The sequence below is a fragment of the Apus apus genome, chromosome 7 (assembly GCF_020740795.1).
Source record: "Apus apus isolate bApuApu2 chromosome 7, bApuApu2.pri.cur, whole genome shotgun sequence".
NCBI classification, from domain to species: Eukaryota; Metazoa; Chordata; class Aves; order Apodiformes; family Apodidae; genus Apus; species Apus apus.
The window spans coordinates 19,279,977-19,307,910 of NC_067288.1; the positions used below are offsets into that span (position 1 = coordinate 19,279,977).

Below are 27,934 nucleotides of genomic sequence, written 5' to 3' on the forward strand. Positions count from 1 at the left end.
GTAATAGTTGTCTGAGTATTTGCCTCCTTCTCCCAAGTAGCATTTATTACATAACCAAGTGGTTTAAAAAACATAGCTTTTAAGCACATTTTTAAATAGAAAAGTACTAATTTTTGTGAATCCTGGATGAGATAGATATTAGTGCTCCTTTCTCATATTTTGAACTAATTCCATGTTATTTTTAGAAACACATACTTTGTTACTGCTCCATAAGAAAAGAAATACAAGCATTTCATACCAGTCCTATATTTCTGTATTTTAAGCATGAAAACAGTTGGAAAAGTTCAGCTTGCTATACATATATATACCTCTAAATACACAAAATACTGCAATTCCTCAATTTAGCACTAATCCCGTTACCTGAAGATGGTTACAAAAAATAGTCTTAGTCACTGTAACTTTTTTTTTTTTTTTTTTACAAGTTGGACTATGGTTACAAGATCCTGGTTTACAAAATGCTCAATTCCATTAGTTTTTAAACGGACAAGCAGGTATTTTAGGATGATATGCTTTTAAAGTCATGTAGCTTATAGCATCTGCAATCATAACAAAAAATAGGAGAAAGTTAAAAAACAACTTTACACTTTTTACTTAAAAACCACGTAAGAAATGCAATACGGAAAATACTGAAATGGGAATTTTTTGTAACAATATATAGTGTTAACAATACACATAAGCACTAAGCAACATTTTATTTTTTTTCCCTTTGTGATACTGCTCCAGCAATTGTATGGTTTCTTGTAGATTTAGGACTACAGTTAATGACACTGTATGAAGAGATCTGCAGTGAAAAACTAGACTGTAACAGTATCTCCCAGAAGTTCTATTCCTTTAAGCATCAGAAATGGGATTCTTCTTGTGCTCATTAAAAGTTATTGTAAATTAAATCCCAACTCCATATAATTTGCTTTTCCTGCAGAAAATTACGTATGTGAAGATAACACTGCTATTTCTTAAGCTACCTAACAGGAGGTAACTACTACACTTGCACAGGCAAAAGGCTGACAGCGAATCTTATATATTTTCTTATGAAGAAAAAAAACAAAAAATCCTTTGAAAGTATTGTTAAAGCACTGTATTATGGTTTTAAACTTGAGTAATAAAGCATACCTGCAAGGTATTTCTTTCACCAAAATCATGCTGCAATCAAGGGAACCAGCCCTATTACTATATTATAAAACTAGACTATAACAGAGGGCTCTCAATTTCCCTACGCATCTTTTTTAATTCTAAAGAAAAGTAACTAATTTATATTCAAAAAAGACGCAATTCAAGCATATGAAAGTTTACGGGCAACTCCTATCCCACTTTGTGTCTTAAGCAAACTTTTCTTTGGCTAGGACCTGGGCTTTTCCTTCTTCATTGGATTAAAATTCAGGCTTTGAAAATAATCACAGAATGGCAGGCTGGAAGGGACCTCAAGGACCATCTGGTCCAACCTTTCTATTTATCACTACAGTTCATATCAGATGGCTCAGCATACTGTCAAGCTTAGACTTAAAACTGTCCAATGTGGGGGAATCTACCACTCCCTTGGGAGATTACGCCAATGTTTGACTGTCATCACGGTGAAAAATACACCTTGTGTCCCATCACAACCTCCCCAGGAGCAACTTGGGCTCGTAACCCCTTGTCTTTCCCATGTGACTCTTCCACACCACACGGGGAACCCTGGGTCCACCCCCTTTGTAGGTGTAGCCTCATTCCCCCCTACCTTTGCCTAGTGTAGTCTGTCTTTACTGGTTGAGATGCTGAAATTGTTTTTTGCCCATGGAAGGTGGAGAATGTTCAAATATCAGTATCAGGGTGACCCATTTATTGAAATATTCAGTACTCAAGGCAAGAACACAGGAGCAAAATGGAAGATTCTTGGTGATCCATCAGCTATACTGAAATAATATGATGAAGTAGTAAAAGGCTTTGGTTTTGTACTTAAAAGAAGCAGTCAAATCAACAAAATGCAGCTACGAAAAGAAACTGGACAAACTTTGGGAATGCTACAGCAATTTCTGACACTTCAGATTTTTGTGCCACTGGGAAAAGACTTCTCCACTGAGTTAGTGATAACCGATTTAGGAAATACTAAAAGAAGATTGTCTTTATCACTGTCCACATTGTCTGTAACCACTCTGCGTGCAAAAATTCCTGTTTATGCTCAAGCAAAAGACGGTACAATGTGTATTGACATGTCAGCATTCTCCAGTGAAATATTCAGAGGAGCTGTCTTTCAGTCATTGCATGGAATTACTGTTTCAGCTAACTGTCAACTGAGAAAGATCTTCACTTTAAAATCCAGGCAAGATACAGCTGAGAAAGATGATACGCATGGTGGTCTATTTATGCTGTAAGAGCCCATAGCTGTTATTCCTCAAACCTGCCAGCTACATACAGATGTGCCACGTTACACAATTGCTGAATCTGACTAAAATTCACAACCCAGAAATAAAAAGATGGAGAAAGAAACCCAGTAACAGTGCAAGAAACAGGTACCTTAGTTGACAGAGGACAAGGTGATACACACAGCAATAAAACTCAGGATGTGTCACATATTGTATTTGGATCAAAGATCCTGTGGCCACCTCCATCTTCAAACAGAAGAGGTGGTGTGAGAGTATCTGGAAAGGTAACAAAGACCTGGGGTAGCAAAAGAAATAGATCATGCTGACTTCAAAGTTCAGGAAAGGGAACTGAACAAGAAGCCAAGAGACTGGAGCTGTCATTCTCACCGTGCAATGATTCTTTAGATCAAAGAGGCAAATGGAATATTTGCCAAACAATGAAAGATACATGTCAAAATGACCCTGCAATTCAAACTGAGAAAAACTCTGAGAGTCGAGGAGCAGATTTTCAGCTTGCCTCACCACAAGGACCATCAGCAGACAAAAACAGTTGTAGATTATCCCCAAAAAAAGCAGTCAGAAGCTCATGGGAGATAACCAGTGATGAATGGGTGTTTCCAGAAAGTTTCAGGCACAGTACCCAGTAGGATAGGAGTGAGTAGTTCATAGCTACTGAAGATTCACCCTGCCACAATTTAACCTCGCCAGAGAATGCCTCTGTTGAACACCATAGCAATGAAACAGGTGATCACCACGTGGATGATACAGAGACTTTCACATTTTCATCAAGGCCTTGGCCAGCTCCCCATAGGAAGTCTCCAAATATGTCACCAGAATGTTGCACTTTCCCTTTTGATTTAAAGCGAGACATTAATGAAGTATCTGGGGAAACTCAAATTAAAGGTAACTTTCAAGGATCTGACAGGAATGAAGAGGATGACAACAATGAATTCACCCAGAGTACTGAGAACCCTGAGATCAGCCTTACCAGGAAAGGAACATGTGATTCAGCAGTTTTCTAAAGAGATCCCATTAAAGAAGATATCATGTAGAAATGAATACTGGAAGAATATGGGACACAGCTAACATAACCTCCAAGTGACCATCTTACCAAAACAAAAGAGTTCCACTGACAGAAACACAGCTTCTGCTATCTCTCAGAGAATCTTAAAACCTACCCTTTCTTTTTCTTTAACTAAACTGAATTCTTTAAAGTGATTCCAAATGGATCTGAAAGAAAAAAAAAAAAATGAACACTTGAGATAATAATGATATTTAAATACCAGAACTAGCCAAATGCTTTTATACTGTTCTTTGTGCAACTTTTCACTTCACAGACCTGCTCCCTAGGGATTCAAGCTGTCACATCAGTACCACCCATTTTCAGGATAATCCTCATTTACAGAACATGGTCCATAGCACTGTCTAGTGAAAAGTGCTAATTTCAAGCTCACAGATTCATTTAGGCTAGAAGGAACCTCTTGGGACCACGTAGTCAAACAACCCTGCTCAACCATGGTCAGCTAAAGCAGGCTGCCCAGGACCATGTCCAGTCAGGTTTTAAGTATCTCCAGGGATGGTGACTCCTCCACCTCTCTGGGTAACCTATTCCAGTCTTTGACCATCCGCAAAGTAAAAAGGTGTGTTCAGATAGAAACCCCCATGTTTTAGCTGCTGTCCACTACCTCTTAGTCCTGTCAATGACAGCTGCTAGGAAAAGCCTGGCTCCCCCATCTTCATAGAATCATAGAACTATTCAGGTTGGAAAAGACCCTAGGGATCACCAAGTCCAACCATCATCCCTACTCTACAAAGTTCTCCCCTAAACCATATCCACCAACACCACATCCAAACAACCCTTAAACACATCCAGGGATGGTGACTCAACTACCTCCCTGGGCAGTCTATTCCAGTGTCTAACCATTATTTCTGTGAAAAAAAATTTCCTAATGTCCAGTCTAAACCTACCCTGTTGTAGCTTGAAGCCATTCCCTCTTGTTCTGTCACTGATTAACTGTGAAAAGAGACCAGCAACAACCTTTCTAAAATGACCTTTCAGGTAGATGTAGAGACTGATGAGGTTCCCCTCAGCTCCCAAGGCGTACTAGTGCCTTGAGTTGTTCCTTAGGGAACAGACTTTGGATTCTAACTTGCTGAACTTTGTGAGAATCCTTTGTCGAGTTTTCTAGCTTGTTGGGGTCCCTTTGAAAGACAGTACATCATCTGGTGCTACCAGCCACTCTTTCCCAGTTTTATGATTTGCAGACTTTCTGAAAATGCACTTAATCCCATAGTCCAGGTCATTAATGAAGATGTTGAATAATACTGGCTGCAGTATTAAGCCCTAGGGTACACCACTACTGACTTACCTCCAACTGGACTTTGTGCCACTGCTTACACCTCCACTGTGCCCACTCATTTGGCCAGTTTTTAACCCACCTCACTTTCCACTCATCTAACCTGTACTTTGTCAGTCTGTCTTCTGAAGTAAAACTAAACATGTTCTTCTGTTACCCACAAAGCTAGAGGAGGTGAGGTTGGTCAAACATGATTTCCCCTCTGTAAATTTATGCTGACTACTCCTGATGTCCTTCTTGTCCTTCATGTACTTGGAAATGCTTTCCAAGAGATTTTCTCCATCACCTTCCAAAGGACTGATGTGTAACTGACTGAACTGTAGCTCCCCAAACCTTACTTGTTCTTTTTCTTAAAAATAAGAATATTTGCTCTTTTCCAGTCTACTGGAACATCTCCCAACCTCCATGACCATTTAAAGATAATTAAGAATGGCCTTGCAATAGCATTACCCAGCTTCCTCAGCACTAGGGGTACAACTTGTTAGGTTCACAGATTTCCAGTTTAAGTGCACCCTAGTCTGGTCCTCCATCACCAAAGTGCCAAACCTCCCCTCTGGTCTCAGGGACCTGGAATACCTGGAGGCCTGTTTTACTGGTAGAGACTGATGAAAAGAAGGCATTGAGTATCTTTGCCTTCTCCATATCATGTGTTTCCTGCCCCATTCAACAGCAGGCCCACCATTTGCTGTTTATGTACTTGCAGAATCCCTTCTTGGTTCTGCCTGAAAGCTGAAGAACCATCCCAAAGCAAATGGTTACTCCTGTTCCTCAAGCCACATACCCTTTAGTAAGACTCTCAATGCAGTCCTCACACATTCTGGGGCAATAAAGAAAATGGTTTAATTTTACTGGGGGACAGTTCAGGAGTCCTAGCTGATTTTCCCAGCCTATGCTTTGTGCAGTGGAAGGCAACATACCAAAATTGTATCTTCCATGTTTTACTCTTCAACTTATTTACACATTTGTGTATTTCTAATTTCTCTATAAACAGGTAATGCTATAGATACAGTAGGGGATATAAGAAATTAAATACCTGAAGGCTCAAGTACTGTATCAGAAATATGCATGACTTTGTAAAAACCAACTACATTTTACCTTAGACAAAGTAATGAATAAACTCTTCTGATTAGAATGTAAAATAAAATGAGTGGTTCTCCCTGTAAATTTTACTGCAGAAGTCACTTGTATGACTTGTATTGAACTTTTTTCTTCTCATGCAGCATTACAGTATTTCCCCCCCACCCATCCCACAAAAGAAAGAAACAAATATTCCATTAGTTGTTACAGATTGCACTTTTAAAGCACAGACTTGCCAGTCTTCTGCATTTCCAGTGTCCTATTTAAACAGCTGAGATACACAGTCTTTGTTTTATGAAACTGGGAGATTTCGTCTAAGTACTTCTTTTGATGCTGGAGAAATGTTATCTGGGAAAATTACTTCAAACTCTATAATTAAGTCTCCACGTTGGTCAGGATTTTTGGGAAATGGCAAACCATATCCTATAATTCTTCTTCTCATCCCAGGCTTTACAACTTCATTTACTGTCATGGGTATGGTTCTTCCTTCTATCGTTGGCACATTGATAGAGCTGCCACACAAAGCCTAAAGAAAAATGGTACCACAAGAGAAAGAAACTGGTTAGAACTGTATTTGTACCTACAACTGAATTTGAATTATTTAGAAAAGACTACAGTTTTAAACAGTACTTTCAGTGCACACTACTGAGATGTCAAAATCCAAATACCATGTTCCTCACTTCAAAAGGAAAAGCTTAATTTTGTCATTAAATATCATAGAATTTTCTAATCTTGTGCAATGGCCACAGGAGGGTAACTGGACTCATATATCCTTCAAAAACTTAATATAAAAAGTAAGGTAACTGAGCACAGAGTGAACTCTTCCCTTGTACTTCTATAAGGATGTCCAGCTTCTTCTTTTCAATTGGAAATTTAGCATCCTCTTTCATTTTTTGTTTGTTTACATAGCACAGGGTTTTACTCTAATGCACTATCAACCCATATTATATCAAATTGCACAACAACATTTAAGTTTCTATAAGCAAAGGCATACCAAATTTCACCGTCATCTCAGGTGAACATTTGTCATGCTCAAAGACAAGCAAACAACTGTTTTGGTGCACGAAAACATCACACACATTCTCTTGCTTTACCCAATGGTTTGTTTTCATTACTATTATCTAAAGCTAATTAAGAAGAAAAAAAACACCACACGCTCAGCTACATTATCTTTTAAATTATGGCCATGTCAAGGCTTCATTCTCTTAAGAACTCAGCTCATTTGTATTTCTGATTTTTCCTTCTGAAAGGCAACTTGGTTTGACTTGGAATAGAGTTTTTATAAAAAGCTAAACTGTTTTTGTTGTTATATATAGCTCCTGTAACACCTGTTCACAATAATTTATCCTCATGAAATCAATCTCTATGTACTTGGAAATCACACTGAAGTAACTTATGACATGAAAAGGCAGACAGAATTTGTTGGCAGTGAAAATATTTAAGACACTTCTCCTTCATCCTACAGAAATAGTAATCATATCACAGCAGTAAGGAGCACACTACAATGGATGTATTTGTGTTCAGTACATTAGCTAGAAAAGTACAGTATGAAGATTTAAGACATATCAACCTTTACTCTTATCCTTTCACAATCATTCTCCTCCACCTCAGCTTGAAATAATACTCCAAAACAGCTAATGCTTCCACTATAAATAACCCACACTGACTTTACAAGAGTGAATTTAAAAAAAAAAAAAAAAAGACTTTACTGCTGGCATACAGCTGGTGCAGTGTAGCCAGGTTGTATTGTAACAGGTTTAAACATTTAGAGTTCCACCAAGAGAGATACTTACCTCCCTTAAGCTGATCTTAACAGGATAGATAATATTTGATCCATCTCTTTTGAAGTGAGAGTGAGGTTTATCTTTAATGATAAAAACAATATCAGCTGGAATTGTGTTAGGTGTTTCATCGCCTTCTTTTGGAAAAGTGATTTTGGTGCCTTCTTTCCATCCTCTTTTTATCTCAATAGTAAGAATTTTGTCCTCTGTTCGGACACTTCTACCATCTGGGTTAAGCCTTTTACGTGAAATTCTCATCCTTTTTGTGCAGCCATGATAGATCTCTTCAAGTGACACTTTAAGTTCATGGATTACAGGGGGATCTTGCTTACGACGTAACTGGCTACCAACAGTATTCCTTTCCCTTGGAAAACCATTCATACTGAAACTAGTGAAAGATCCAAATGGATCCCCATCCACCTCCATATCTTCAGTGTCTCTGCCACCAGGCATCCTCCTTCCAAAGAAGATCTCAAAAGGATTTGTGCCACCAAAGAAAGCTGCAAATGTAGCATGTGGGTCACCATGGAAGGAGTACCGGAAAGTACCACCCTGTCCATCAGGTCCTCCAGCTCCTCCTTTCAGACCTAAATATGACAAAGAGGGAAAGTTAAAACAATGGAATATTAGTATAAGCTTTCCCTGTAGAGTGTAATGATGTCAGAACCAATGAGTCAACAAGGTCTTTGCAGTTGGGTGAAAGGTTTCCCTTTCAATGAACACTCAGCATCAGACAATGCAGTACCAACTAGCAATTCAATAGCTTCAACAACAATAAAGTTTCTGAAGTGCTAGAATGACTTCTACTTCAGAAGAACAAGTACTCTGATGCTGCCAATTTTATTTAATATAACTGAAGCCACTTATTCAAAGAATTAGCATCTTAAACCAGAAGACAGGTCTGCTTGACTTCATCTTTTTCTTGTTCTGCAGAGCCTGTTGAAGTGGCATCCCTCTTCAAGATCACTTCTGGGCAAAATTATGCAGTTATCACACACAACATTTTCCATAGCCTCCATAGCTCACTTTTTATGCTCAGTATGCATAGCTTAATACTGGTTTTCAACAGTATCCAAGTAAGACATTAGACTGAGAATGCTTTCCCCATCTTAATAGCAGACCATATTAAAAGTACTTTGCAACATGTAGTATCTGTCACAGTACTGTTAAACAAACAGATCAGTGAATTCAATCTGTGATACTAGAAGGACACCTCCTGGAATAAGTTGGTTTTGAAGGTACATCAAGTTCCTGACTGTAAAAACACTGAGATTTCCTCCTTCCTCCCATCGTACCCCTGCCTTTCCCTCACAACTACTAGGTACACTCTCAGATGCAACTAAAGAGCTTAGAGAGCAACTGAGGCATCAGGAAGTATTTCCAGATTTACTATTGTAAAAATTCATACTTTGGTTTAATGTTATGCCTGTATCTATGCTTTGAACTTCTGCCTTCAAGTATGCAATACCAGGATGCCAAAAGCTGCATTGCTTCAAGCTCTTTGGTAAAAACGACTTAAGTGGTATTTTAGGAAAGTAGTTAGGATGAGCTGCTGCATAGGACTCCAAAATGCAAATGAAACCAGAGTAAATAGGTTTATAATGATATACAGAAAGAAGACGGGATGAGAAGAAAGAAGTGCAAGAAGGCAAAAGACCCAAAAGGCAATAAAGGTCTCTGGTATCTACATAAACACTTTTTCCTCAGAACATTTCAGTAACAACACTAAATCTGTGAACATATGCAATGGAACAAAAAACCAAAAAAACTGCATTGTACATGATTTTATGGAAGTTAACAATTGTATTAAGTCCTACGAATAACAGAGGACCAAATTTTATTACACATTCAAAAGCCACAATTTTCCCCAAAATGCTACTATTTTAAGTGTCCTTCTTTATATTAGCAAAAAACATGGTCCTGAGTGAGTGGCAATGAGGGAGGGGACCTAATTGACACAACAGAAATAATTACTTCATGTGGCATTTCAGATAACGTGTACTTAAAGGGAGGGACGTTAATGACTTCCTCTGCTGCTCAATCATAAGACTGAAAGTCATGTAAAAAAAAAAGTAATCCTTTCCAGACAACCATTTTAGGATAAATGTGACATTTTCGAGGTCTCATTCTCCTGGCATGTTATCACTGTTTACAATTAAAACTAAAAAATTGTTCTGGTATTTCATGACATCAGCCAAATTCTTTCCTCTCCAGGCAAGAAGCCAACGACAACTACGGACTGGACACCTGGGCCTCTGCTCAGAAGGACTGTCCTGCCTAGACGGAGCAGACTGCTCTTTAGCAGAAATTTAAGGAAAAAGTACAAATCTTTTTAATTGCACCTAAAAAAGTGCTAGGGCAACTGAAAACAGGAGTAAGAGATCCCAGAAAGGTCTTCACAGGTCATACAAACTTCTTCAATTTGGCAAGTTTCTGCCTGTCAAATATTTGGGATTTAGAAAAAAAAAAAGCCAACAAAATCAACACAAAAGCACAGTAAAATAAAACTAGATCAGCATTAACAATCGTGCCATATATTTACATTTAAAAAGCTGATGAGCCATATTTCCAAGCAGTACAAATATATTGCCTCAAAATGAACACGTATGTTTTCATGCATCATCTATATTTATTTTACTTCTTTCAACATAATTAAAGTGACTGATCAGGGTATAACAGACATACATACCTTCCTCCCCAAACTGATCATAAATGTCCCTCTTTTTGGGATCACTCAGCACTTCATAAGCTTCTGCAATCTCTTTGAATTTTTCCTCTGCGTGGGGAGATTTGTTCTTATCCGGATGCCATTTTAGTGCTTGTTTTCTGTAAGCCTTTTTGATATCCTCATCAGAAGCCCCTTTTTCAATTCCCAGGATAGAATAATAATCTTTCCCCATCCTGAGCGTTGGAGGAATTCAGATTTTCCTTGCTATATAGAAAGCAGTGTCCAGTGTTGTAGCAACGTAGAGATGCTAGAGAAGGAAGAATAAAAGTCAAATTTGGAATTGAAACAAACAGAACTGTCACAAATCAACAAACTCTCTGAAACGTTAAAGAAACACAAGGCAGATTCTTTGTATTGTGCTCCTTCCCCCGTAGCTCATTTATAAATAATCATATACACTGGACAAGACACAGCCCCTCTTTATAGAGTCCTCCCATCTACAGTGCGTGTCTCCGCTCTTTCTAGAACAACAGATAACACGGGACGTCACTTCCCCGCCTGCCCCAGCTGAACAGCCTGCACGGCTTTTGCTCTCTCACACGCATGCGTGAGCACAGCCTGGGAAAACGCTGAACTTCTATTTTCTGCCTTCTCAAGCAACCAGAAAGCTTAAAGGTCTAATAGCGTGATACAGTGCCTTTCCCCACCAGGGCTGAATCCAGTCAGCTCTAAAAGTGTTAACTGTCCCAACAGAAAAGCAGTAGCCCATGTAAGGTAATTATAGCATTTTACTTCACAGTTTCTATAGTGACATATAACTGTTTTCCAAATATATCAACATGGATTTGTACCCTTTCTGGAAAGGACTCTGAAGTATTATAGACTGAAGTTAACTACAAAGCTTCACAAAACATAACTTAATTTCTTTAAAAATAAAATTAAGCCGCCCTCAACCAGAATTTATTGTAACCATGTACTATTAAGAGACAACACAAAATCTGAGCAAAACACACCAGTTTACCAGAACTCAAGCCACTCAGTTCAAACAAACCAAAACTGGATTTCCCCCCTACCTCCCGTCTAGACAAGAGGCAATATCAAGACTACTATACAAGTACAGCAAAATATTTAGCAAATAGCTTTCATCAGATATTAGTAACAAAAATGTCTTGTTCATACACATTTGTTTCACAATACATAGTGAACATTTCACTAGTGAAGTATTTCTCAAGCTCTGCAGAAGGAATGGTATGAAGCTTTAGTCTGTAAGACTTCTTTTAGCTCTTAGTTTAGAGCTACAGATCAAGAAATTATCCTTATTTGTCAGTACAGTGATAAACTTCAAGACTGATTAGCATAGCTTGAAAAATATTCCTCCCTGGAACAAAGTATTTAAAAACGACATTCTGGGTCATATCTAGAAGTTACCTGTATGAAGACAGCTCTACACACAATCATAATGTTACCCCTATGAAAAAAAAAACAGGGTGAATTTGCTTCCTTCTAATGATAGTTGAAGCAAAGTAGCATATAGCAGCCAAGAGACCATGAAACAAGTAGAGAACACTAACCTTCTGATTCAGGGAACAATATATTTGAAATAATTTACCAGAACTTGCTCTAACTTTAAAGGGGGCTGATAAGAAGAGAAAAAAAAATTCGCCCTAACCAGAGAGTACTAGGAAAAAAAAAAAAAAGGGACTTCTTTATTTAAAATAAAGCATGTCATTCCCTTAATTCCTCCTATCATACCTATTCCTTTCCAACTTCTGCAACAGAACTGACCAGATTCCATTTCTTTTTAAATTCCCTTTGGATTAGGGGTGGGAAAGATTAATATATTCAAAAAATATTTTTAAAAGCAAGAACTTTTGCATATCTGCAGTTATTATTTCAAATGTAAGAGAGGACAAAGGTTACTGAAAGAAGGAATCATTCCCTTTGCCACCACGTCTCTCAGGACTTGCAGTTTTGATACAGCGGGAGTCACAAGGTTACACAATCATCTTTACAGTTGAAGAGGGAAGTTGTTGTTGAACTTCACACAATAAAGCTAGTTTTTACTACTCTTTACCCTTTTCATCTTTAAAAAGTTCTGCCTTTGTTAATTTCCTATTATTATTTCAAATAAATTATTGTAGACCCATGTCCTAAATTCAGCATTTTCTCTGCAACAGAATTCTGAAAGCAACAGGTACAATAGTTTGAATTAAAGCAAGATTTTAGTGATTTCATGCAAAATATACTATCACTCCCTAAGAAACTACTTTACTTACACATTTTAACTTAGCCACACTCAAGAAACGGTTGCAAGTACGACCGACCTTCACCCAAATCCAGCAGTTACAATAACTCTGGACTATAACAGCAAACAAACTTCATCACTACTAACAGAATAAGATTTACAGCAGCCTTAAATTCTTGTGCAAAACTAGCAGTACAAGTAGTTACTATGCTCAGCAGTGCTCCCACGGTATGGTTTGAGTAACCTCCTTGGGGGTCAAAACTTGCATCACTTGAAGTATTCCAACCGAGTGTCTGAGAAGGACCACACAGTATTTGTCTCACTGTGTTATCACATAATAGAATTGTCAGAACAGCACTAGCTCAGACGGTTTTCAGGATAGTATTTTTCATTACATTTTGCAAAACTTGAGGTCAATTGAAGAGGCAGACTGTGCATATGTTAGTTTAAAAAAACAAGGTTTAAGAAACTTTCCTCTTTGACGACATTATATTAAACACCTCTTAAATATCAAAATAATACCCAAGGAGCTGCAATGAGCTAGGTTCAGCGCTACCCTCTGCCCACTCATTTTGTAAAACATAGTAATTAATTTCCCAGGTTTCATTAAAGACCAAACAGTCAAGGTTTCTTCTTAAATCAAAACTTTCTTCGCCCTGAATGTCAAAACTTACAGAAAAATAGTAACTACAAAAAGTCACACTGGGACTTTTGCTGACAATCACAGTGAGTAAGTGTTCAGGCATCCTTTCTCTCCCTACAGAGTGGAACAAGCTACTCTGGTGTAAGTACCAAGTTATATCCTAATTAGGTAAGTTATTCCCTAAAAGTGAAATTATTTAAGATTGAGTAAGATACACAGCAATGACCACACTACTACTTCCTGCCCTGCATGAGATCTTCGTGTCAAAAGCAATTTACAGTCTGGAAACTCTTATCTTTGATATGTTCTTAGGATAACTGCAGCACTTCCTTTCAGAAAACATATTCCTTCTTTTTTTCCACACCAATATTTTCCCTTTATCATACAGAGATCTTTCAGAAACACAAGAAGGCTGCAGTTCTTCCCACATGCTTACTGAGGTCTTTAAGCAATCTGTAACACATTAAAAGGGACAATTCTCTTAGAATTAACGAATACTACTTTTTTTAAATTAAGACACTAGCGTGCACAAGATTAACACCTAGCAATCATGCTAACGTTCATTTGGGTACATTTGATTACACCTGCTTCTGTTCAGACAGTGATAGCCACCTGATAAGCATGATAAATGTTTTTACATCTTCCAATCTTGCAGTATTAGAACAGTTTCAAGAACTGATAATACATAACAGCTAATAGATTTTTAGAACTCTGAATATCCGATCTTCACAATTCTTTATTGTTCATTTTGTTATTTATTTCACATTCATCCCCCTTCAGAGTTATTAACAAAATAAAGGAAAATCCTTCATGTATCGTCCATACAAAGGCTTCTGGTATTGCAGTCCCTTCAAATTAGCATACATAAACAGAAAACAAAACAGTTTAAAAACAAACAAACAAAAAAACAACTAGGTATTTAGTTTTAGTACTATAGTCTTACCTCCCCTGTTACCATGTACACCCAGAAGTTTAAGTACTTAAACCCTTCTAGACTGTGAAAAGATTCTGCTTCCAATATGGTAGAGGCCTTATAAAGATATCTGGGTAGGCTAGACCAACCATACAAAATTTAACAAGAGCAGGTGTTGGATTCTCCAACAGGAACAGGTTAACCTGGTTATACATACAAACCAGAGGACTAGAAGCTGGAAAGCAGACCTGTGGAAAGAGATGTGGGGGTTTGGGTTGATGGCAAATTGAGCATGTGTCAACAGCGTGCCCTGGTGGATAAAAAGGTCAACGGTGTCCTGGAGTGCATTAACCACAGAACACCTACCCAGCCAGTCCAGGGAGGCGGCTGTCCCACTCTAAACCGCACTTGTGCAGCCCCACCTTAAGTACTGTGTGCAGTTTGGGGCACCTCAATGTAAGGAGCACACTGAACTATTAGAGTATGGCTAGAGCACGGTAATCAAGATCAGGAAAGGCCTTCAGGGCAAGACCTATGAGGAGCTGCTGAAGCGACTTAATTTGTTCTGCTTAGAGAAAAAGCTGAGGGGAGACATCATTGCAGTCTACAACTTCCTCAAGGAAGGGCAAGGGAGGAGGAGGTGCTGTTCTCCCCCTGGTGACTAGCAATGGCACGAAGCTGTGTCAGGGGAACTTCAGATTGCACATGAGGCAAAGATTCTTCACTGAGAATTAGTAAGGCCATGACCCAGGCCTTTAAGAGCACTCCCAAACGAATGCTAACCAACTTCTCTGAGATACAAAACCAGTAATGCACTTGGCTGTGAAGCCACCTCAAAAACGTAATGGATTAAAAAAACCACCACCAATTAGCTATGTTTCTTCCTCATTCTACCACATCAACATTTCTCTAACTGATATACTACATTATGAATCAATTAACTATCTATATTGTCAATTCTCTGTTCACAGTTGTCAAATATAACAGCTTCCAAGCTGAACAGTGCCATTATTCCCTGAAGTATCTGAAGTTGAATAAAAATGCTCATTACTTCCTTTAAATTAAGCCATTTCTTCTGCAGTCCTCACCTATTAAATCTCAGAAACAAAAGTGAGAGAGGACTAGATCACAGAACCCGTTAAAGAGCAAACAAAACCACAAAGGCAAATGCCAGCCAGATCACAACTATAAATACACATGTGCATGTAAATGTCAAGGCAGAGGAGCCAAATTCCTCCCCAGAAAAAGCTCCTTTACAATTAGGTATCATAATGTTGGCAAACTAACATTAATGAATGGAATAAATATACGTTTGTCTACAATGTTTTGAAGAAAGCACATCCATATAAAACATTTCCTATGAGATTATACATTATTTTCCCAGAGAAAAAAATGTGACACTGCCTTTTCTCCCCACCATCTTTAAACTTATGTAGTTGTTGACTAAGCTAAATTTATACGTTTAGACTGTGAATATACATGCAAACTCTATAAATGAATTCATTAAACAGTTTCACAACAAATATTCAGTAGCTGGTCTCATATACAGAAATAAATTCCAGCATTTATAACAGAAGCAACAAGTAGTTTGTTCTCTTCAAAATCATGCTGCTACTGTGACTGAAATAAAATATTCATTGTACATAAGGATTCTGGGACTGATTTTACATCTAAATAAACAATAACAGAAGTGAAATACCACAAAAATTACATTAATATAATTATAAAGTTACAATAGATAGTGATATAAACTTTGTTAAACAGTATTCTCATATTTTCATATTGTATACATTGTGTCTTTGAGACACTCTACTTGTAAAAGATTCTAATTGAAATGCACCCTGAAGTATTTACCAGTTTATGTACTACATACATTGAAATTTCTTTCTTGAGGCATATGCAACAGTGCAATTTAATGTAATTCACTGGCAACTTAAAAAGTCAGCAAGTCTTTTACATGTATTTCCTCACAGATGTAAAAGGAAGAAATGCAGTGGGATAGGTATAGTCATACTTTACAAAAATATCTGGCTTCTGTTAGAGATAAATTTAAGTCCCTGTGAAACCATAATTCATAGGACACATACATACTATACTTCTTATATTTAAAAGTTTATAGCATTGTCCTGAAAAATCTGGTCTGACTATTTTTGGTTCAAGAAGAGATATTAAAACAAAACTGCAGGATACAAAGTTATCTAAGATACTTAAACTCATTAACTTATATCAGCCCCAGCATCAACAAAAATATTTTCTATTTTATACTGGCAGTATCTGCTTCAAAATAATATTACTGGAATATAATATTATTACTGGAATATACAAGAAGTTACACTCCTGCTAGCAGGACATGTTTTTAAGGTCTTCTGTGGGAAAGCTTACTTTAAATACACATTATGGAGCAGAATTTACAGCTCAAGGTGAAATGTTAAATCTCAAAACACATACTGGTATCAACCAAAGATCCACTGCTAAAACTTCTGAACTTTCAAAATGGATTTTGCTGTGATTCATGCAGCCTTCAATTTTAATGGAATATCTACAAGACAGCAGGAAGTGTTAGCATTTTATTTTAATTTTCTTGTTACTTTTGTAACAATAGACCAAAAGCTAGAAATGCTATGTACAACTGAAAACGTCCATTATATTTTCACATTAAACTTATTATTAGATATTAAGTTCTAGAGTCGGTTTCTCCTCTTCAGAAAATTGTTTCAACTATATACATTATGACCCACATAGAAGTACATACAATACTAGAGAAAGAAAAAGTACTTACCTACATCTCAAGTGGATTTTACCTTACACATAGCTACATCTATCTTCAAAAACATGACTAGGACACTAGCCACACATGCACACTGATCCTTCATCATAACATAGCAAACTTACATGTTGTTAAAATAGAATTGCTTTCTCATACCTGATTCCTGTCTACTAAGTCATAATCTCTACTATAGCTGAAGAACAAAATTATTCTCTGAAGAATTTTCTAAATTTAACTTCCCACTGCTGATTGGGAAGGAACATGGTCTTGAAAGCAGGCAAAGTTCTTAGAATTCTGCTACAATGTATTGCACTGATGAAAATGCAACCAACTCCCTTTACTTCACAATAGTGATTAACTACTTCAGTCAAGTACCAGACTGCACTTCGAAAAACAAAAGGAAACATCCTAAGTGTGGTCACACAAAGCAACACATAGGCAAAGTACTTTCATCTACCGATAAAGGATTCCCTCTTCCAAAATAAAACAGATTCTACAAGTGCTTTTCAATTCCTTATTTAGATTCAGTGACCATTTTAATTCCCACCCACAAATTTCTGTAAATGGCCTCTTCTTCAAGACAAGTTGGTCAACCAATCGTGGAAATCATTTAACAGGCTCCTTCACATAGTCTGTTTGCCATATACACTATTACAAACTTCAAGTAGATAATAACATTATTGCTTTTGTATACATCAAGACAGAAAAATGTAGTGTGTCGGCAAGGAGAAATATCTTACTGTAACGATAAAAAAAAATAAATTTGCTGCGTTTCCTCCAAGAAAATGCTGTTTCAACAAGTTCTGAACAATTTACTATATAAGCTACCAGTCTGGGACAAAGAAAAAAGAAAAATAAAGTAGTCGAGGCTCTTCCTTTCAATTTCACATCTAATAAGCCTGGATTTTTGTCCCAACTACTTTTGACTCTGACTGCTATCACTGTGGAATTTATCCAAGACAAAGAATTCTGTCCTGAAACAGCCTGTAAGCAAATGAAGAGCTAGATTAAAATCACACAATTATCATATTGTATCAATCAGGTTTCTGCCATGCCACCAACCTTCCCATGCTGGTTATGTAACAGGATATTTACTATTATGAACTTTAAGGTTTTGTAATTGTTCATTGTTTCCCTCCAAAACTAGTTGCTTTTTATTTGATTGTATTAACATTTAAGTTTTATAGCCTTTCTGGTAATTTTTTTAAGAAACAACATATTGCTGCAATACAAACCTTTCAGATTCTCAAGTGCTAACATGTTCAGACCCTAAATATGTTTTCAATATTACCACCTAAGAGTATTTTACTGGTTATAAATATGCCACAGGCTTCCATGTCACACTTTTCTCAGAATGAATAGTACAACACATAATAAAATAGGTATTGCTTACAAAAGGTAAAAGAATTCTAATTAGTGTCAAAAAGAAACAAGATTGCTTGGTAGCCAGGAAAAAAAAAAAAAGGCAAATGAAGTTTCAGGGGTGACTAGGAAAGGAACAGAGAACAAAAGAGAATACATGATTACAGTATCATAAGACCAGTACAGTACTAATACTACATCTACACCATAACACTGCAGTTCTGTTCCCCTCGATCCCACAAAACTAAATATATTTTTCTAATGTTCAGAGAAGGACTATAAAATATGATCAAAGATATGAAAGTGCTTCCAAGTGAGAAAGAACTGAGGAGCCTTGAGTTCTTCAGTCTGTAAAAAAAGATAAAAAGAAGTGTTGGAGGCCTGTTCATGGTTTACTCCCACCTAAGTCAGAGTCACCATGTGAAACTAGCAGAAACCAGTTTCAACAATAAAAACCATTAAGTCCTACCAGTGACAGAATTCCCTGCCACACAACACTGGAAACTAAAAATTGTTTCAGTGAGACACTGAAAAAATACCATACAAGAAAACCACAGCAAGTTTCTCGACAGAGAAGCCAGAGCAGGAATCCCTGAGCTGCAAATACCTGAAAGCAAGCAAGATGGAAAAGAGATCCAAGCATTTACTTAGTTACAACTTTCCCTGAAGCACCTAGTTATGGCCATTTTCGAATGCAAATTACTAGGCTAAACAGATCACTTAATGGACAACCAGTGCAGCATTCTCTAGATAAGCACCCTCATCAGTTTCGGGGAAATCTCAATACAATGCCAATTCATGGACTTCCATGTTTTAAAGAACAAACACTTTCTAACACAGATGCTTAAAATGTGAGCATTGGCACTACATAATCAAATACTGTCCAAATGTATGGGTTTAGCCAATTCCCAGAGGTCTGCTACAACTAACATATGAGAAGTGGCTACTCTTTTGTTCTAGAGTGCTTCCTTGTCATATAACGTTTTGTATGTGTTTTCAAAAGAACGTTGAACTCATTTATTAGTACAGCCAAGGAGGGTTGCAAGGGATTTGTTTGTTTTGGATTTTCTGGGTGTTGTTGTTTTGTTGTGTTTTTTTAATGTACATATACTAGAGGCATGTTACTTAACACTGAATTTAAATTACAATCCATCATAACTCTTGCAACCATGCTGCCTCCTCTTTCTCTCCTGCCACCTTTCCATCTGTTCCTATAAAACTATCAGTTGCTTATAGGCTCTCAAATAACTCACACACAAAAAAACCCCAAAAAAACACCAAACCCAACAAAACATTTAAAAAGATGTTTAAACCTCTACCTTCATTTCCATACCTGTAGATCTGTGTCTTATACAAACCTTGGAAAATAAGCAATGCAAATGAAACATATCTGCATTGCTTTCCATCTAAGTGAAATAAAAGAGGGATGTTGTTTACAATAAAGAGACTTTTAAAAAACGAGTATTCAGTAACACTTGTAGAGATATTTCTAATATTCCTGTTTTAAGTAGAAGTGTAGAAGTAAGGCTTATTTTGACATTAACACTCAATGGATTCAGCCCCACACTTGCAGCATGAAAGGGGCAGAAATCTCCCTACAAGTATTGAGACAGAACAGCCAGCTCATACACTTACTTCCTTGTTCAGTCCAGCAATCTCCACCCCACGGACCAGGGCCAGCTGGCACAAACCAAAGTAACATTTGCTCTGGGCTGAGAGTGGACACAAGGCCAGCCAGCTCAGACCCTGGGAACCGTGACTGGCTCCCTACCAGTTCTTTCACCAAATGAATCCTGGTAGGAGAACTCCTGTGACCTAATAGTAGTGCTATGTACTGATTAACAGGAAAAGGAGAATGGAAAAATAGTGGTAGTTTCCACAATAACCCTTGCTGACTTTCCTTCGAGATACTGGAATGGAAAAAGATTTTTTCAAAACTCATTTTAAAATGCATTAATTTCAATATCCTACATAAAGCTGGTTATCACAACTACCTCATCACCTAAGAAACATTAGGATGGGCAGATTGTTTCATTTAGTATCTATTTCAATAGAATTAGCATGCACCTCATCTTTTAATCTTTCACTTGTAGAAAAGGGAGTGTGTCCACCACCTGTAACAATTTATTGGTGTTTTCCTTTAATTATGACAGCAATTCCTTTATTCACAGCAAAGGAATCCTGAGGGCTTTCTTCCACCAAACAAGATAATTAACAACCTGTTGTCTCAGCAAAGGGGCAGCAGCAGAGAATTCAGGGCACCTGTAGAGTGAAGATATTCTTTACAGGTTAGGTCTTACTAAAAATCTCTGGGAAATTTACAGCAGCATGACTCAGATATGACCTAATCTGAACTTGATGTCTTTATTTCCAATGGGTCCCAGCCTAGCACTTAAGTATTTGGATTAATTCTACTTGGGGGAAAAAAAATCCAAAACCAAACAACCCCAACCTACTGCCAGTTTGGACCACTCATTACTGGAATGTAACACATTATGGAAATGTTTTCCTAACAGTGAAGGTGCTCTACAGCTTTATACTGAAGACTGATAGGCCCATCTAGAGTTGGACCACTATTTCAGTCATGTTCCATTATTAAGGAACAGACAAAAGTCATGTCTGCAAGTAATTTTTCTTCTTGCAAGTTAAAAACTGGCATAGTTAAAAACCCATCAGAAAACAGAACAGCTGAGAAAAACTTGAATAAACAGGACATCGATCATAGTTACGGGTCACATATCAGAGGGGGAAAGGAGAAGAGTGGGTGTAAAATACCTGCACAATCCCTATCCTTGCTGTACTTGTTTTTTTCCTGTGATAATTACATAAATTAATAGTTTCCAGTAGAAAATATACTATTTTCTCAGTTTTGTTGAAAACAAACAAACGCACTTGGACAAGTGACTCAGCTACATTGTATCATTTTTAATTGCTGCTGTACTCAGACAAGATGAAGGTTATTAATGCATGACCAAATTAGGAACTGCACACATTTTTGCTGTGGACATGTGATCACACTCTTCTTACATAAGCAAAAGGAGATGGTCACACTAGATGCTTTTTCCAGAGCATGCTCATCAAAATCCCACCCAACTGCTCTGATTCACACAGCTAGTTTTACATTCAAGGCTGAAAACATGAAGTGAACTGCTGTGTCAAGACAGGAATTTGCTAAGGAGATGTCAGAACAGCTTCTCCTGAAGGGAGAACAAATGTCAGCATACCTAAACTCATTTCATTTAAGTTAAAACAATAAGAATGTACTTCTGTTCACCTACAGAAGACAAATCTGCTGTAATAGAAGCCAAAATAGTCTTTCAAATGTCTTAAACACATCCCACAGGTCAAACCAGTTTCTTAGCTTGTTCCCTCCCAGCCCCCTTAGTTAACCTAGAAGAGGAGAGATGGATAGAGCTATGTTGAGGTTAACATCTTAAACGATTTTATTCCTCTAGATTAAATGGTACTAAATAAAGAAGGTACAAAATGGATAACGCTTTAAAGTTGCAGCAAATTTCAGCATCTATTCTACTAACAGACTATAGAAATCCTATAGTTTTATGAAAATTTTTCCTCAAACTCCTAATAAAAGATCAAACCTTGCATAGTAGCAAGTCCTAGAGAAACATTTCACTGTTTTCTTTTTAACCTTTTCCATACCCTTTGGAAAAAATGCAGTACAATGAAGAGTGACAATTAGAGGACACTTACAAATAACATTTATAATTTCCTTGACTATTTAGTGAAAACATTACACAGAATCAGTTAACTCATAGGACAAAAACCTAGGAAAGAAGTTGTCTAGGAAGGAAGGAAGTAAAAGATCTCTTTATATTGTCTGCAGAAAATACTAGTGAAAAGTTTTTCAGGTGTACAGTTTAAATTTATTGAACCTCCTGTTTTCTTGCTTTTCAGATCAAGTCATATCATCACACCAACAACACTGATTTATTTTTTTTTTTAATGACATCTGACATTAACACAGCAACATTCATCCCTTTCCAGGTCTATGTAGGATTGCTATTGAGGGCTCATTTTTAAATACAACTAGACTTTTTGATGATTAAAGCAAGACACTTTGAACAAGCAATAAATACTGAAGTGGCAGTTAGACTTACAGCTTTCTCTAAGGTGCCTCTGCACATTGACTGATTAAAGAAGAAATACCCTTATACATTCATAAACTTCACTGTAAACATTTATTTTTCCCAAAACATGCATGCAACCCTTAGAATAAAGTTTAAGAGGCTTTTCAGTTTATATAAGCATGTGATAATCATGGTTTTATGGACTGGAGGGATTAGCCATTTAGAGCTTCTAAAGCATCTCTTACATTTTTCTTTCCTCACCCTAAGAAGAGATTTATCTTTCCATCCCAGATTGTTTGTTGTTGTTTGGTTTTTTTTAAATTTCCCGTGACATATGCAAAATTCAGTTAAAACTATGGTGCTCTGACTCACAAATTAACTCTATTCAATAGGGAAGTACACCGATCCCTTTAAAGTAATCAAGCTTCTCCCATTTTGAGAATTCTGAACATTGCCACTTTATTTCAACAAAGTATGTCCTTACACACGTATTAACTGGATTTGAATGCACATTCATCAGTGCTCTGCTGATAGAGAATTACAGTAGATAATTCTATCCCCTGCAGCTACTATTGCAGTAACTACTTGCTATCCCTTTAAAAGTCCCTCAGTTCTCATGTCTGCCTTTCTTAACCCCCATTCATATGTCACTTCCACATCTAGCTCCATCAATCAATTCATTTCAGTCTAGGCCTTTCACACTTTTTCTCCCCCACCTGGGAGGAGCTGTGCAGATGCTCACAGCAAACAAATTCTCTGGGCTCTCGAAACTTCCCTTCCCATGACATACACACAGAAACATCCAACCCCCTTGAACAAGTAGGACGGCTGAAGACTGATGACCACATTATCACGCTGACTAATATTATCCAGCTGCCTTTTAGCACTACATTCATTCTATATGGTGATCCACAGCCTCATTGCATACTTCACTTGTATTTAAGGAAGAAGTATATTTTTTTCCAATTTATCCTTCTGTACTTGTGACACATCTAACCCAAGGGTGGCCTAAGACAATTTGATAGCCTTTTGTAAGGTAGTGAAAAATTCAGGTCATGTTAATATTTTACTGCTCAACTGTCCTCAAGCCAAATTAAATTTGCTGGCAGATCTTGGGACAAAGACCCCTTCTTCCTTTTTAAGCTTTACATTTCTTTTCAGCAGCTTTAAATCCAATACATATACAAAGATTCACAAGAATAAAATGTGCAAGACAAGTGCTCTAAATAATCTACAACATTTACACAATTTTTATTAGAATACTTAGCAAAAGCATTTTACTTTAGTAAGAAAAGCAGTATGACTAAATGTAAGCCAAAACTGCCAAAAATTCAGGGTTTTTTTGAAGCTTACTATATAACAGTTAATACACAGGGGACCAGGTAGACGCTTGGGGAGCAAATTCACTCTTGCCCTTCCCCCAGAAGCCAAGAGGAAAGCTGCATTATGATCACTGCGTGAAGACAGATGTGACAGCAGCTGCACCAGTGTGGGCTACCCTTCCTTTTCAACAATCTCATCTCCCCCCCACAAGTATTTTTTCCTACCCCCTCCAATTCCTCAGTAGCAAACCATGCCTCTGCCTTTGTCTGGGATGAAGAATAATAGGAATAATTGCAACTACAAAGACACAGCTGGCCATCACTTGAATCATCCTGGGCAGGTGAATTCTACACAGTAATCTTACTTTTTCAGTCCTAAGAACTGCTCATCTTAACTCTCATCTGTCTCACAAGAAAACTGAATTATGAGCATTGCATAGATTTTGTAGACTGTTTAAGTTACACTTCAATATTACTGCTTCCACCAATACATTCTCTTTCATATCCAAATTGTGGATCTGAAATATGTAATTACTACTTCAGTGCATGTGTAGCAAATACGAAGGCTCATGACAGATCAATGTTTTGATGCAAAGCAGATGCTGCATCTTGTCTCCATAGTTACGAGAGCTTTCTCCTGATAATGTTGCAGATCCTGGACACCTTTTGCCAGTGCAGGAGAATGAGCTGACACAGTTGATCTAAATCTCCAGAAGTGATGAAATTATCAGAAACCAATTGCAAACTTCCCCATACCAGCCATGACTTGCAGAAAGCAAAGCAGGCAGATGCAAAGCTATCAAAACGATTATCATCCTTCTCTGATAATTGGACTGTAATCACTTTTCCTATGTAAGTGTTTAGTGTATTGAGGCAAAGCTAAACAAAACACCATACCTAGAGAGTCGCTGAGGCAATTTTACAAAAAATGCAATCCTTTAATTTATAACCCTGTGAGAGGTCTCATTACCTGTACTAGCAAACCACTTCTTTAGGGACTGCCTTACCCTTTGGTTTGGTCCCCACAGATCAAAGCTGAAGTCAATTGTTAAAGGAAAAACATCCACAAACAGGACAGTAACAGAACAGAACTCCATGCAAGCAGGCACTTAAGCTTATGCAGAGGATTTGGGTCAATTCCACACTTTTAACACCTATGCTTTTGCAACACCTGAAGTAGCTAATTTAGCAACACCCTTAGTACCTTTCAGTAGAAGTAAGGATTCCTCCATATATATATATTTTTTTTAAAAAAAGTGTTTTTTTGGTGGGTTTTTTTGACCAGAACTCTCCATTATTTAAGTCTGTTACAATCCACACTATACATAAGTTTTCTGACTTCTCAATAATTACATCTACTAGAATGTTCTAGTTGTTGTTTTCAGCAATCATTGTACTATGGCCTGAAAACCATGAGAGATGTCATTATCTAATAAGTTTAGTTAAAGGAGACAGCTTTCTTCAATTTCTAAAAGACAGATATTTTAAAACACCACATTCTCTGTTACCTTTTATGGTATCTACTATCTAATTTGAATTAGATTAGAATTAGAATTTTAAAAACTTAAAATTCTAAAGGATAAGCAGTAGAAGATTTCTCTCGATCCTTTAGCAAGTATGAATTATTGTAGAATTGAAAGTTATTTTACAGACCAAAACAAAAGTCCTCTTGCTCTAACTGCACGGTGCAAGTATTTGCTTACAAATCTACTCCATTTTATTTCATAGAAGGCAGATTTGAGAAAACAGGCAATGGGCAACTTTTGCAAGTGAGAATGCAGGGTAACCTGGCACATGCTCATGTAACAAGTCTGCAAAGCATTTGAAAGAATATTGCAGTTAGTACCAATAACATTCTCATTCCATTTCATTAATGGATGAAGGAGAAGGAATTAATCCCATATGGATACTTTACTCCTATCATTTAATAAGAGAAATGAAGATAGAATGCTTAAGAGACACGGGTTTTCTAGCAGATAGGTTCCAAGTGCCCTCATGGGAAATATGGATAGAAGCAACACTTTTAACTGTTGATAAAGGTCATTAGTTCAACTTAGCAATAGTGAAAATAAGGCCATAATGTTTATACAGTATATAATATTTAAGATCTGAGTTATCTATTATTTGCTAAAGTTTATGTTCTAACTATCTAAAATGCCTAAGAAACAGTGACTTCAAGAATTTGGAATACTGAGAAATCATATATACACTAAACGTCTCATCTTTCAAATTACAAAAACTCCAAATTTATTTAATAAAAACTCAAAATAAAAACTCCAAAATCAATGTTAACTTATCACTGGTTGTTTATGAATGCAGCTAGAACACCTACAGTACCAGACAAGAGTGTTTTAATTAGCCAAAGGCACTATAACTGCTTAAAAATATCATCAGTGCTATATAGCTACTGGTTTGTCTCACAGAACTCAGCAAAGAATAATTATCCCATTTTGTAACAATAAAAAACAAAGTACACAGACGCTCCACATAATCTAATGAAGAGTCATAAAAGACATAGCCAGTAGCCAGTATTAGCTTCTATGCATCATAGTCAACTACTATTGCTCAACTTACTTGCATAATGTGGCTGGTATACGTAGCCAAATTTTCAATAACAAAGGGAAAAAACAGTTCAAGGTTAAATTATTGTTTAGAAACACAAAAGATTCAAGCATGAAAATGAAGTACCCACTTTCCAAACCTATTTTTACTTCCCTCTCCCAGTTAACACAGCAACATTAATGGAAAGTATATGCTAATTCTTCTAAACAAGCTTTTTCAGTAAGTACCTCAGAAGTTTCACCTAGCTCTAATTATACACTGTAATCTGCCTAACGGTATGTAGGAATTTTAATTTTGTGGAACATATTAATAATAAAACCCTTCTGACCAAAGTTCTGCTTCCAAAGTTATACAGCAGGAAAAAAAATAGCACATTTTCCGCTTCCTGCGATGGAGTTATCTGGACCGGAGCTGCAGGATAATGTGACCTCAGCAGCAGCATTGTGTCTTAAGGTCTACCAACACCATCCCACTTCTAAACAGAACTGAAGGCAACAATGAGAAAGAAGGAACCCTTTAAGGCAGCATGGAGCTACGAGACTAGCCAAAATGAAAGACAGCAAGACGCATCTTCTTATCTCACTTCAACAGAGTTGCTCCCTCCTTGCACAGAGCCCAAAACTAGTCCAAAACAGCAGCTCCTTAATTGGAAGTACCGACAACAAAGAAACACAGACTCATTTAGGCTGGAAAAGACCTTCCACGCTTCAGCTCAAAAGTACATAAGTTTGAAGAAAAAAACAAAAAACGCACCATTTTTTAAAAACTGCAAAGCATCCCCTCAGAACCGCAGAGAAAGCAGTTGTACAGCTTCGCTCTTCTTCAATATTATCTAGTCTCCACCGCTATGACAGCTAAGTAGATATTCTAAGACCTTATCTAGATCTGAAGCCTTTGCACACCGTCATCCATACTCAGCATGACATTTCATCCCCATCGGGTCACAGGACCTAAACAGGGCCTAGATTAAAGCATTACTAGCTCCAGTTTTTCATTAAAACTTGTGCTTGCGCAAGCCAAGAAAAAAAAGTCCCCCGACTGTAAACACTGTACTACAGCAGTGATCGTTTTCAATTATGAAACAAGCAACCGCGGCCGCTGCAGGAGGCGCCAAGTGAAACTCCCTGAAAGGTGAAGGGAAAAAGCTTGCCCCGTTTCACGGGGCAGTGGAAGGCCGAGAAGCCGTTCGAAGCAGGGACAGGACGGGCAGTGCCGCAGAGCGGCGAGGGGACAGGCCAGGGCCCCGCCTCACCGCCCCGGCCGCCGGCCCCTCGGCTCAACGGCTCCGCAGCTCCACGGGGCAGCGCCCACCAGGCACCCCTCGCCCCTCCAGCCACCGCAAAGCCCGCACCACCGGACGCCGAGGTCTCTTCCCCGGAACAGAGTTTCCAGCGCCCTCCGCAGCTGCCCCGCCTCACGACAGTGCCAGCCGCCCGCGCCGCGCCCCGCACCGCGGCAAGACAAGACACGGGTTCAGGACAGCCGCGCTGAGCTCGGAAAAACGGCCCCGCTCCCTCCTCCGCTCAGGGCTTAGGAGAGCACCGCCGCTATCCCCGCGGCCCCTGAGCAACCCCAGCACCCAGCTGGGAAGGAACAGAGTCACCGAGCGCCAAACAGCTCCCGGCTAAGGCGGGCAGGCGGCCAAGCCGCAGCGCCGCCGGCCGCCCCGGCCCCGTCCCGCCGCCTCCCGCGCTCACCCGGCAGACGCCGCCTCAGACACCTCCCGGGCCAACCTTGCTCCCAGCAGCCTCTGCGCCTCAGGCGCCGCTCCCCCTCGCGCCCCCGGGGTGTAACCAAACTCACGCGAGAT

The 27,934-nt window shown here is 38.1% G+C and overlaps 1 protein-coding gene and 1 pseudogene across 4 annotated transcripts; one reads left to right on the forward strand and one right to left on the reverse strand.

Moving 5' to 3' along the window:
* Positions 1-27: 27 nt before the first annotated feature.
* On the reverse strand, positions 28-27,904 carry DNAJB4 (DnaJ heat shock protein family (Hsp40) member B4). Of its 4 annotated transcripts, none has more exons than XM_051624440.1 (4): positions 27,822-27,904; positions 10,244-10,529; positions 7,567-8,141; positions 28-6,299 (listed from the first exon to the last, which is right to left on the reverse strand). In XM_051624440.1, the coding sequence occupies exons 2-4, from the start codon at positions 10,452-10,454 to the stop codon at positions 6,066-6,068; spliced, it is 1,020 nt and encodes a 339-aa protein (XP_051480400.1). In that variant the 5' UTR covers positions 10,455-10,529; positions 27,822-27,904; the 3' UTR covers positions 28-6,065. The 4 variants fall into 4 exon arrangements, with proteins under 4 accessions (XP_051480400.1, XP_051480401.1, XP_051480403.1 ...); XM_051624441.1 differs by lacking the exon at positions 27,822-27,904 and adding an exon at positions 26,878-27,475; XM_051624443.1 differs by lacking the exon at positions 27,822-27,904 and adding an exon at positions 11,651-11,668.
* LOC127386848 (protein CFAP20DC-like) lies at positions 1,785-2,499 on the forward strand (annotated as a pseudogene).
* Positions 27,905-27,934: the final 30 nt, after the last annotated feature.